The 13,684-nt window shown below is 37.9% G+C and overlaps 1 protein-coding gene across 24 annotated transcripts in view; it reads right to left on the reverse strand.

Annotated features, from left to right (window-relative positions):
• Positions 1-13,684, reverse strand: part of DLG2 (discs large MAGUK scaffold protein 2) — a 2,011,757-nt gene that overhangs the window by 619,755 nt on the left and 1,378,318 nt on the right. For all 24 annotated transcript variants that reach the window (XM_067750569.1, XM_067750576.1, XM_067750568.1 and 21 more), the window contains one exon: positions 2,009-2,133. In XM_067750569.1, the coding sequence (XP_067606670.1) occupies positions 2,009-2,133 (125 nt within the window). The remainder of the gene's footprint in view (positions 1-2,008; positions 2,134-13,684) is intronic.

The following is a 13,684-nucleotide window of genomic DNA, read 5'->3' on the forward strand; positions in this document are numbered from 1 at the left end:
TGGTACTCTAAGAGATGCCATTTTCCATTCTTAATTGTAGAATAAGCACATAACATGAAGTTTATTTTATCTGAAGCTTAGGGCCAAAGTTTGGCTGAGGCGAAATCATTATGAAATAATGATTGTGGCCCACTTTTCTGAAGTTTCCTTTAACAACTTTATTTCTAAACTTTTAAAATGGAGCTTCTCCAGGGTCCAGTATTAGCAATCACTATCCCCACCATGAGTCCTAGAATTACACAGCATCTAGTTCTAATCTCTCACTCTGCAGCATGGACATTCCCTCATCCAGAAATTAATTTAGTCAATTCAGCCTGAAAATTCTATTCAAAAAGCATGTGTTTCCTGCAGGAACGTCACTTATTTCTTTTCTTGTTGATAGGGGATGCCGATGTACCTGAAAAAAAAGCGTGATTTTCCTCCACAAGCTGCAATGATGCAGCTGTCCAAAGTAATCACTGCATCGGAACAGTTGGATAGGGAAAAAGTGTCCTTGGCTGCTTTATAAAAAACCAGTAAGCTAGCTTCTTTATGCTTAAAAAAGCAGACTGAGGAAGGGCTACAAAGCTTACATTTCTGCCACTTAGGTCACAGTTTTCAGTGCGGCTCCATGCAAGCTAAAACCATTCTTACCTACAGGTCTTGGCCTGTGCTACCCTCTCTCCCCACTCATTAATTTACCCTCCTTTCTCTTCTCATTTTATTCACTCATTCATTCATTCAAAAACTCTCTCATTCATTCAGCAAGAATTTATGGATTCACATCTATAATATAACTGCTTGGCCTGAGGAGATTTACAATCTAGTAGAGGTGCTAAAATAACATTGGGACATGCTTTCCTCCCCAAGGAAATCTCTCCTAATTGTTCAATCTACAATTCCTTTAGCTAGTGTTTTATTTATTTATTTTTGGCTGTGTTGGGTCTTTGTTGCTGCGCGCGGGCTTTCTCGAGTTGCGGCGAGCGGGGGCTACTCTCCATTGCGGTGCATGGACTTACTGCGGTGGCTTCTCTTGCTGTGGAGCACAGACTCTAGGTGCGCGGGCTTCAGTAGTTGTGGCACGTGGGCTCAGTAGTTGTGGCTTGCAGGCTCTAGAGCACAGGCTCAGTAGTTGTGGTGCATGGGCTTAGTTGCTCCGCGGCATGTGGGATCTTCCCGGTCGAGGGCTCAAACCTGTGTCCCCTGCGTTGGCAGGCAGATTCTCAACCACTGTGCCACCAGGGAAGCCCCTAGCTACTGTTCTGATCTCTGATAGAATTTTATATTATTTACCAAGAGCCCCATGTGGGTGACTCTTTTATTTTGTCAAATAATCTTTAGTTCTTTAAAGAGAGGGTCCCTGGCTCAAGCCACCACTATTCTATCCTGAGCAAGATCTGGCTCCACTCCAGTTACAGAACCTCACCTGGTGTTTTTCATCCAAGACACGTGATTTCCTTCTTTCCTGGGACCACTTGCTTCTTCTCCCTCTGAGCTCTCATTCAGGTTTGTGGGGTTAATAAATTATTTTTTTCAGACTCAGACTGGAATCTTCTTACAGAATAGCTTTTCAGACTCTTTCCATCCAAACTCCTACAGAAAGCCCTTAGAAATGGTTGTCAAATCCATGAACACACACACGGTGCATGACATGGAATTTCTTTGCTAACACTACAATAGTTACAATATATTGTTCTCTATACTTTTTATTATTTGCCCATCAGCTCATAGCATTCTTCTTTCCAATCAGACTGAAGGCCTCGTGGAACAGAAGATACATCTGTATCCCTTCCTCACACTGCCTGGCTCAATGTTGAATGTGGTAGCCATCAACAAACACAAATTAAATACTAGCTGAAATTCAATAAGTAATAAGAGATCGGGAAAGTCATTACAGAAAGCTTGCTTTGACAGTCTTCTCTTTCAAGTACAGAACTTTTGGAGAATTATTACTCTGCAAAGGCACAAGTACGTCTCATTGATGCGGCAGATTTACTTTCCAAATAATTCTAACATTTCAGATCTTTACCTGAGTCTGCCATCCTCTGCTGCAGCACCTCCAGGTATAATCTTCGTAATAAATATGCCAGGGTCATCTCCAATGTGGGGATTATCTGTCCCTCCAGCAATACTGAATCCCAGGCCAGAATTCCCCTGTAGAAACAATAAGCAGACATTAAGTGATGTGGCTGTCACCCAAACCTGGTTCCCCTTGTACTCTGCGTTATCATCTTACTACTCAAATGGAAATCAGGTGATAACAGCCTTGTATGCAAAGCTATAAAGTGCACTGTCAGCAGACAAAGGAAGGTCAGGAACAATACTCAGGTTTGTCCCTGCATTGCAACAATTCAAGGGCCTTATATTTTTGCTTCTAAGAAATGCTTCCTTTATTAGCAATTAAAATGATCATTATGAAGTAGGAAATAAATGCTTACAAACTGTGCAATATGAGAAAATGTAAAAAATCATTAGTGTCCATTGTAAAAATTATATACACATACGAAAAAGAATGGAAGGAAATGAGTCACGTGAAAAACATTTGATTTGACAGAGCAGTGAAATTTAGGTGTTTTCATTCTGCTATTTCTGGTATTGTTGCTCTAATACTATTTATCCAGAAAAGAAATGTGTTTTCCTATTAATAAGGAACTTTGACTTCAGAAGGCAGGGACCTCTTCTAGAGTCATAGCAAATGTGAGACACTTTTCAGTAATAAACAGGTTTTAATTTGCTGTAGATACAGACAAGGAATGCATTATTGTTGCAGCATGTAAATTTGAATAGTTTATACTCTAATATAGCTTTCATACTTACTCCTGTAGACTACAGTAATTGACATCCAATGTACATATAACCCTCTAAAATTTGTATGTAATACATAATTAAACATCTCTCCCAAATTCACAAACTGTCTTATTTTTTATTTTCATATGCTTTTAAAATCTCCATCTCCATGGCTACATTATGTTTCCATACGATATTCTATTTTTTTTTCTAATTCACAGTATATTTTAAGCCATTTCCATACAGCTAGATAGTCTTTATAATTATCCATTTAAATGACTAAATAATATTTCACTCAGGTCATTTGTTTAACCAGTCCCTTGTCACTGGATATTTAATTTCTCTATAGACTCTTACAATAAATATAGCTTACTAAATTTATAATCATTTGATTAAATTTTGCTCTTGGGTAAAAAGAGATGAATAAGAATTCAGTAGTTAATCCAGAAAAATTAATTAGGGCACTCAGTCAGAAAAGTTCAATGTTAAGATAAGATCAAGTATAACTTGACAGTTATACCACCACTGCAAATGTCAAGGTAATGCTTAGCAATTTTTATTGACTGAATTAATAAAACTGAATTTCAGAGGGTGGGTTTCACAATTATACGTTGAAAGATTGAAGTTAATAATTCAACCACAGCCACTAAAATCTCGTCTTTGTACTTCTGACTTCTCTCTAATTCTGTTTTCTTTGAAAAATTCCAGTGTTCTTTGAACAGAGATATTACTTAGCAGTAGTCAAATAATGAATTTATTTAATATTTATTAAACACCAGCTTTGTGCCTGGCACTGGACTAACCCCTGGAGCTACAGCGGTGAACCTTTCAGTTTATGAGTCATACGAAAGGCAAGTGCAGAGCGTAAGAGTGGCTAACAGGAAAGCCACACATAGGGACTCTTCCTGAAGGTGACGAGCACTTAGTTACTTTTAAGTGGGTCAAGGTGGGAGTTGGAGAGGAGGACAGAATGTTCCAGGCAGAGGGAAGAACATATGTAAAATCCCTGACGTAAGGACGGGTGTGCCAGGTCCAAGAAACAGACGATGAGGCTAGAATGAAGAAAGCAAGAAGGAAAATTGGATGAGATGTGCCTTGATCATTAGGTTCTTCAGAGCAGAATGTATGTGAATCCATTTTTGGTTTTAATTACCTATTGACACCAGATGACTGCATTGGTGTTATATGAATATCTTCTACATGACTGCCTCGAAGCTAAGGCTTTAGGGATTAAGACCAGGTGATTTCTGCCTTCGTGGAATTCAAGGCAGAGCAGAAAAGACAGTGATAGTTTGGTGTTTGGTGATCAGTACATTTTCACTGTATAACCTCAACCACAGTGTCAGGTCTATAGCCACCAAGACAGTATTTAGGGGACTTATGAGGCAGTAGAAAATTATAGAATAAGATCTTGGGTTTTAGAAGGAAATGAGGGGAAGGTGAGTATTTTCAATGTAATTTGGGTTAGCTCCAAAAACATCAACTAGAGTATATTGGTCTTACCAGAGCTGACACCTCAGAGATAACAATTTCTTCATTCATATGGGTAGGGAAAGAGGCAAGCAGAGATTGGGAGATATCCCAATGATTTCTCCTGATAATATCAAAATTTTTGGAGAGGGCACTGAATACTTTGTCATTTGAGAAAAATATTCATGATCTAGCTCTTAACCCTGTCTCCTTTATTTCTACCTTCATACTTTAGCCCCCAGGAACACTGAACTGAACTGCTGTCTCTTTCCTGCACAGTACACATGATAGCTCATCTCTTGGCATTTACTCATTCTGCATTCTCTACAAGAAATCTCCCACCTCCCCCTTGATGGTTTAGATGGCATCTGCTCCAGGAAATATTAAATGACCACCACAATTCCTCTTCATTGGATAAGTCACTCCTCTTTTGAGTTTTTGTAAATTTCTCTGCCTAGCTATGTCATATACTGTGGTATTTTGACATTATATATTTATGAGTCTATCTTTCCTTCAAACTTATAGTAGGCAGGGACTATACAATATTCATCTTTGTTTCTTGGTGCCTTTTGTGGCACATAGTATTGTTCATTAAATATTTGATGAATGAATGAACAGACCAATTTATTAAGAATATTCAAGTTATAAAGGGAAGACTCAGAAAGGACACAACAAAAGTCCACAATGTGTTAAGGAATATAATACAGAAGTAGAAGCCATTTTGTTCTTTGTGGCTCCAAGAATAAAAATGGAAAGCCCAGAAATTCAAATTGTGGCTTAGCTGAAGGATGAATGATGAGACAAGAGCTGTTCAAACTGGGAATAGGCTGCTTTGCAAGGGAGGGAGGATCCTTCACTCAGTGGGCAGCTGGCTAGACACTGAACATGAGGGATCCAAACATCTACTGAGAGGTTAAACTGGATGACTTCAAAGGATTCTTCTGGATCTCTGGCTAGATTTGCAGGAAAACGGTTCCTGCCGGCAGGAAAAAAAGGGAATGCTAGAGGAAACTTTAGAGGGGGATGTAAGTCACTGCTGTATTTTTTAAAACTTATCGTATGAATTCACAGACCTTTGAACAGCTTTGATGACAACCTAGCAGTATGTAACCATCGTTTTTAGAATTGACTCTCATATGGAGAATATGGTGGCTCTGGTATTTACTAACATACATGCCCCTGCCCTCAAATCCACTCTGAGGAAAGGAATGAATGAAAAAGGAATGGATGAATCAGAGAATCCACAATAAAAAGAGGTAGGTAGAATTCTCTGGCAGTCCAATGGTTAGGACTTGGTGCTTTCACTGCCAGGGGCCAAGGTTCAAACCCTGGTTGCGGAACTAAGATCCTGCAAGCCAGGCAGCACGGCCAAAAAAAAAAAAAAGAGGAAGGTAGAGACAGAGTATAACTGAACCTGTGTTTCCAGTCCCATAGATTCCCAAAAGCTTTTGTATTTCAGTTAAAAACCAGTCTGCAAGTTGGGCCTATCCAGTCGCCATGGTTCCTTAGAAGAGGCTCATCTGAATTCAGCTAAGGAAATTATTTAAAGTGCTTTCCCTTCTTCCCCTTATTATTCTCTCCCAGCCGTCGCTTTCAGGCCTTTGCTACCAGCAGCAGCATTCAGTGGAGAGGGAGAGATAAAAAGCAGCAGTGAAATTACTGCCTGCTGTTCTCCATGGTTGAATCTCTCCAGTCCCCTGACAACGATCCCAGAGCCAGCCAGCCGCAAGGGCAGACCCCAGAACCTCTCTCTCTGAGCACCCATCTTTCCATGTGAACAGGCAGACCCCTGGCTGACACCCTTAGATCCTGAAAATTGTGACTAATTAACTGAGTGTTGGTACCTGACACAGTCAATGGAAACTGCAAGGTGCCATGCTGGTGAGGGCAGCCTCTGTATAGAGTTCCAGGTAGGATGCTGTTTCATTGTTGGGCAGATTCCATGCCTGAGAATGTGGCTGGCAGGGACCATTCTTTCTCCTGGTTCCCAGTCCTCCACATTGGCTGACTCTCCCCCAGGAGCACAAGCCTATTGTCTAGCCAAGTTGTACTTTCTCCTTCATGTACTACACTGTATCTCCTCTCAGAAAGAAAAAAATAATTAGCAAAAAGAAAAGACAATTTACCATTTAACTGATGGTTGCAAATATATATACAATATCCTCAGAAACTCCTCTTTCATTAAAAAATTATTCTCTAACAGAAAATTACCCCCAAAATGGGGTTGCAGAAAAGAAGAGGAAAATAAAGTGATATCATAATCATATATATTTATAGAATGTCCTACTGACAAAGAATTTCTTTGACTGTCAGAAATTCCTACTTTAAAATACTATTTAATCTGGTAATTCAATTCTAGGAATTTATCCTAAAGAAATAACCAAAGATGTGTACAATGATTTATGTTCAAAGCTTTGTGGCAGTATCATGCTTCTTCTAAAAACAAAACAAAACAGAAAACAACTCGTAAACGGAAATATCCAAACAATGGAGAAATGGTTAAAAATACTGTGGTATGTCTATTTGAATGTGGGAACATTTTGGAGCCATTAAAACTGTAGTGATATTTAATGACAATAGAAAATGTTCATTATACAAATGTGAGAGGAATAAAAAGTGTATGAAATTTTAATTAAAGTATGATCACCACTAAAATATTAAAAATGACTTGTTTTTAGTAAGAACATTATTACTTACTAATTAGTAATAGTAAAACTATAATAATTACTATTATTATAATATTAAGTAATAATTCAAACTACCTAAAAGGGAGACCTTTTTTAAGTTATAAAGTTCTTAGTAAAATACTAAAAATGTCCTCAAGGGAACTAACGTTTACTGCATTTTTCTTTTTATGCTAAACACTGAGCTAGGCTTCTTACAATTCTCTATCTGGTAGACAGTATTTTCCCCTTTTATATATTAAAAAACAAAACACAAAAACAAATAAAAAGAAAAGAAAAACCCTGAGGCTGAGAAGAGTGAAGTAACTTACATAAAGACAGAAAGTAAGTAAATAGTGGAATTCAGATTCAAACAGGATTTTTTAGGCTCCAAATACTAATTTTTTCCCTGTTACATCATACTGCCTCTTCTGGATTAAACAAATAATTTGACGGTAAGGAAATAATAAAAACAATAGCAATAATAAACCATTAAACTTTGTTTTTGAAAAGAGTCTAAACCGCTCCTATCAGTATCATAAAAATATTCAAAAAATTTGTAATGGAAAAGCAGGTACTGGGACCATTCAGACCTGGGTTTGAGTGCCAGCTTTGCCCTTGCTGGATGTTTGACATTAGGTACCTTTCTTTCTTTTTCTTTTTTTTTTTTGGTGGTACACGGGCGTCTCACTGTTGTGGCCTCTCCTGTTGCGGAGCACAGGCTTCGGACACGCAGGCTCAGCGGCCATGGCTCACGGGCTCAGCCGCTCTGCGGCATGTGGGATCTTCCCGGACCGGGGCACGAACCTGTGTCCCCTGCATCGGCAGGCGGACTCTCAACCACTGCACCACCAGGGAAGCCCTAGGTACCTTTCTTAACTTTGAGTCTAGTTTCCTTGTCTGTAAAATGTACGTAATAGTAACTACTTCACAGAATTGTTAGAAAGATTAAAGTAAATGACATATGTGCTAGCAGAGCATAGATCCTGGCACATGGGTGATGATCAGTCAATGTTAGTTCACTTCCTTTGGTTTGACACAGCACTGTTAAAAGGGTCCTTACAAATAGGAGGACAATAAAGGCAAATAGAAGTTAGACAATGTATTCTTTCATTCATACCTTCAACAAGTATTTGTTGATGAATTTTAACCTACAATTTTACTATATGTTATTTCACTTGGTAAAGATAATTTAATTACACATTCTAAATATGGGAGAAGGGATGGTTAGGTAGGTAGTATTGAGAATTGTTAGGTAAATAAAAGCTAGATAAGGGAAGACTCAAACACTATTTTTTAAACTTTCAACACCTATGGCCTGTTTTGATACACTGAATTTTTGTATATCCTGCTACCAACCCCAAGATTCTGGTGCATTCCCCTCATTTCAGCAGGATCTATATTTTCTTTTCACTCCCTGCCAAGACTGTCAAACAAGCCTATTGTCTGCATATCTGCTCCAGCAAGACATTTATTTTTATTTACTATAATTTATACTACAAAATAATATATATGTTATTTTCAAGTATATAATTATACCTTAGCCTCCCATCTGTAAATTTCTGACATGCACTGAGATTGAAAATTATTAGTGTACAACTTGACAATTGATCAACAAATACTATAGAAAGGTGACCAATATAAGTAGGTAGAATAAAGATATTTTTTAAAAAGTTAAAACAGATAATAGCAATTAAAGAATTCTGTAGGCTACAGGCCAGGATAAAAACATCACTGGATAGAAAGGTCTATTAGTTGGCAAATAATCTTCTAAATTTTCCTGAAAGTAATTTTATTTTAGACAGTAAATCTAGAATGTCACAGAGAATAAAAAGATATCTTTTTCATAGTTATTACCTGTTGAAAATCATTCAAAGTCTTTCTCTCATCCATTTTCTACAACATACTGCAATATTAAAAGATGAATGGCCCCAGGCCCCCTATTAGGGTATAAACATATGAATGTAACACAGACATTCCTAACTACTGTTGCTTACGATTAACAACAACAAAAAATTTTCCCCCTCAAATTTTCCTTTTTTTTTTTTTCTTCTTAACATGCTAACAATCCATGTATCTTTGACTAAAGGTCTTAGCCCAGGAATAAGAGATGCCTGTTTTCACTCAGTTACAACTTCTAGGAGTTGTATTTAGGATGTCCCAAAGTTTGCTTTATTAAACTGTGTTTTTCTGGAAGCTGCTGAGTAGAGGAGCCATCAGGAGATCTGCATTCGGGGACTGGTAACTGCTTAGGGGAAAGTGTTTTAAGGGGATGGCGGAGAGGAAGCAGTTTCAAAAACAGGTGGACAGAGAATGCCAGATTACAGTAGACCAAAAAATTTATGAGAAGGAAATGGGTGACATAGTGAAGGCAGATTCCTGCTTCTGTGAAAGAGTTCTGTTCTTAGGGGGGATACATGGTAGTATCTGATGAGAAGGGGGCAGGGTAGTAGAAAGATTTTAGAGGATGGCAGGGAGGGGACTCAGCATGTCTGTGGCGTAGGGGGAAGAAGCCCATGGAAAGGGAGACTGAAGGTACAGGCGACAAGGAGAGCGCGTGGGAAACAAATCCTGACAAAGGAAGAGTGAGAAGAGGGTCTAGAGTACAGATTCTCTGAGTCCTACCATAGGCACTGGTTAAATACATGTGCTATAGCCATACCAAGGAATACAATGGTATCATGAGATGAAAAGATCTTTACAGTACACCTTCAGATAAAGAAAACAGAAAACAGTATAGGATTTAAACTTTGCTCTCGCTTTGTAATATATATGCATAGAAAAAATTTGGAAGTATGTTCACCGACATGTTAATATTGCTCATAGATATCAGAATTATAGACCTTTTTTTCTTTTGTCATTTTGAACAAGTCCATCATTAATTTTTCCTTATAAATTATAAACACAAACACATTATATTTGTAAAACTTGTCTAGCAAAAGAACAAAGGAAACTTTGCTTTAAGACAGCATAACTCAGCCTAGGCTTGGGAGGGGGATACCTTTTCTTCTTTACCAAGTCCATTTTGTCTCACCCTTTAGATAAAATTATAGTGTTATTTTAAGGGGGAAGAAGTGATAGGGTCCTTTTAAGATAGAGGAGAAGGAAACTGAAGGAGTTCTTAACTGATGACATGTCTTTGCTCTATATATTTAGATGTCAGGACATTAGAGGGAAAAGTCTAGAATGAATGTGGAGACTTAAGTAAAGCAGTAAAGGGTTGGAATTGCAGCTGTGAGGCAAGAGAGACATGTTGGGATCGGTAGGGGTCTGGTGAGCAGCACTGAGGTGGGACATCGTCAGCGTGATTATGAGATTTTCTCCCACAGAGTTTAGTAATCTTGAACAGCAAAAAGGGAAGGTTTGATTGCCTTAGGGCTGAGGTTTGAAAAGCAAATGTGGCTGACTCTCAAAGGAATGAGTATATAAATCACAAAGGATAGGAAAGGAAGAGAAGCAAGGAGGATGCTCAGAGACTGGATAGATAGACTGAGGTCATAGCAAGGTCAAATGATGGATTTATGGGGAACTGGGAACAGAAGAGAGGGTGGCAAGCTGTGGACACGATGGGATTTTAGGGTTCAAGATTTCAGAGACGGAGCAACACTCATTGATAGTCATGGGAGTGCATAAATGTCAAATCATGTGAATGTGTTAAAGTGATGGGCAAGTCACAGTTGTAGCCGACACTGAAGTTTCCTTGGAAGAAAGAAAGAGACAAAATAGACAAAAGAAAAAAAAAGGGCCAAAATTGTTTGGTGAGAGTGAGGAAAGACCCAAGGTAAAGATGAGAAAACGACTAGGATGTGAGGCAGTGTGGCAGTTGAAAGGGTTCCAAGCAGAGGAACAAGATGTGCCAAGCCCCCATAACATCTCCTTGAGGGTGTACGTGAAAGTTTTCTAATACCAGACCTAGGAGTATAGGTTCCTGGAGAAACTAGATTTTCTTCATAAGGCATGACATGATAAATGTGGCGTTTTACTACAATTAATTCAAAGACTTTGTATAGGATGAATTAAGAATAGGCTTGATGGATCGAGTCAGAAAGCAAGGAGAGTAATTTGGGATCCAATACAGTGTTTGAGCTGTGAGTTCTTAAGATCTGATTTAGGACATTGTCAATGACACTCCAACTGCAAAACGTTTAAGGAACATCTATCTTGTACCCTGCCATAGTATTTAACTGAATGCCACTAGAAGCTAATATATACTTCTCAACAGCTACCTCCATAGTCTCTTAACGTCTTGATCATTTTTTCAATGTAAGCTGTTAACAATGGAGTCCCTCTCTTGCATGCCCATTAAGCCTTCTATTTCCAATGACATCTCTTCTTGTGTTTTCTGAAAACTTCCTGGCATATGAAGGATTAAAGCATATATCTGTTTAGGACAGTTTATATATAGAAAATAAGAAAGAAATGGGGAAGCATATGAAATACTCAGTTACCACATCAAGGAATCTGATAGTCATCCTTGACTCCTACCTGCCTACCAGTCCCCGCATTTTATTAAACATCATGACTTGTCAATTCTCTCTTTGAAAGATCCCTCAAATCCAACCAGCTCCTCTCAATTTCAATTATCACTGCTCGGCTTAGAACTTCATTAGTTCTCCTCATTGATCCTGTGGCTTCCAGGCCTGTGTCACTTCACTCTATCCTTCTCATGGCAGAATGTGATCAAAATAATGGATATCAAACTCAAATGACAATGAAGGCAGACAAGACATATAGGATGGCAAAATGGACCCAGGAGAGGTAAAACAACACAGCAAGAGTGTGGTTAAATGGCAACTGGTCTTCGTGTTGGGAATAAAATAGGGAAGAGGGGGGATCGAGCATATATCGCATCTAAAGGGAAGAGGTACTATTCAGCTCTTATGGATGGTGGGCACTCTAGAATGTGGGCCTAGTGTTGGGAGATTGTTTTTCTCTGCTGAGGGAAGCTAGGAATCAAATTTTCTTAAGTAAAATACCAATTTTAAATGTTAGAAAATTATTAAATTGAAATATATATATGTTCTTAGTCAACTATGCTCCCTGAAACTGGCAGTATGAGAGGCACATTCCATGACTGCAACATTGTGCAACATTGTGAAGACCAAAGAAAATATGTCCCCAAGCCAGAGATATGATCTAAGCATCAGTATTTTGTAACTTGCTCACTATTTGACTAAGTTGTATTTTCTTCTGTGTAGCTTTATATGCCCCTTGGTAGCATGTAAAGAAAAAATGCCTGACCCAAAGGAGATCCTCACTTTCTCCTTCATTTTCTTCTCTATATTATTTTGTGCTTGGTTCACAACTTTACTATTACACGCAGCACATTGTATTGTATTGTTTACTTGCTTATCTTCCCTATTCTATTGTGAGCATCAATCCAAAGCATCAAAACTGAGTTATACATTTTCTGTGCCCGAATCATGTAGTACCTATGCATGAAAAGAACTGAATGCATTCTTGCATGAACTAAATTGAAGGGCTTCTTCTGCCTGAAATACTTCTTCTCTTGTTGAATTCCTGTTCAGACACCAAAATTTACCTCAAATGCTATCTGCGATGTTTTCTCCAACTGCTCAGGCATACACGATTGCCCTTTCTTCTGTGATTCCACACAATTTCATTCATAATGTGATTAAGACCACAAAGTTATTTGTATATGTGTCCCTCTTCCTCTAGATTCTTAGCATCTGGAGGACAGGGGATACACTATATTTGCCATCCAATTCCTGGTAAGAGCAAATGTTCAGTAAATGTTTGCTGAGTTAAAATAAACTGAAGGTACTATATATAAAATAGATAACCAACAAGGACCTACTGTATAGCACAGGGAACTATACTAAATATCTTGTAATAACCTATAATGGAAGAGAATGTAAAAAAAGAATATATATATATATATATATATATATATATATATATATAACTGAATCACTTTGCTGTACACCTGAAACAACATTGTAAATCAACTGTATTTCAATAAAAATTTTTTAAAAACCCTGAAGAATAAATAATTTGTATGAATGAGCTAATAAGGAAAGGTCAGGTGAAGGGGTTAAAGAGGGGTTACTTGATTTTAATATAAGAGGGCTAAAGGTTAAATCACCTAATTAATTCTATATTTATGTATTTGAGTACCTACTATGTGCTCAACATTGTATCAAATTCTATGAACAAAAGAAAATAAAAGACGTCGTTCTATTTCTGAACGAGCTTAAATCTAGTTGGGGAGATGTGCCATATACATGGCAACAGGGTGGGGGGTGGCACGACAGTTCAAATTTATCTTTGGCTCTTCCTCTCCCTAGGCCTTCTCCTCCATCATTTGCTAAGTTTTGTTCATTCTATCTATTGAGTACCTCTTGTTTTCATCCTCTTATTTCTATTCCCACTTCCTCTAGCCTAGCTAATTTCCTCATTTCCTATTGCCCAGGATACTGCAAAATCCCAGTGTCTGGGAATGGTCACTTTATACACCATTTCTTTTGATTTACTGTATTTCAAAAGTATAATTTTTCCCAATTTCTCTCATATCAACAATTTAGATCTTCTTCTGTATTCTATCCCAAATCTTTGAAAACCACCAACCTTTGAACAAAACAATCTTTTCACTCTCTACTGAACCATGAGGATTTTTTAAAAAGGCTGATTCCTAGAGTTTTTTTTTTTTTTCTTTTTCTGGCAGTGTACACTTGTTCTTTCTTTTTACTACTCCTTGGCAGTACCCTAGGTGCTTATTTGTTACAACCTACAACTAAAAACTTATGTCCCTTAAAAGTAACTTT

Source organism: Pseudorca crassidens, chromosome 9 (assembly GCF_039906515.1).
Source record: "Pseudorca crassidens isolate mPseCra1 chromosome 9, mPseCra1.hap1, whole genome shotgun sequence".
Taxonomy (NCBI): Eukaryota; Metazoa; Chordata; class Mammalia; order Artiodactyla; family Delphinidae; genus Pseudorca; species Pseudorca crassidens.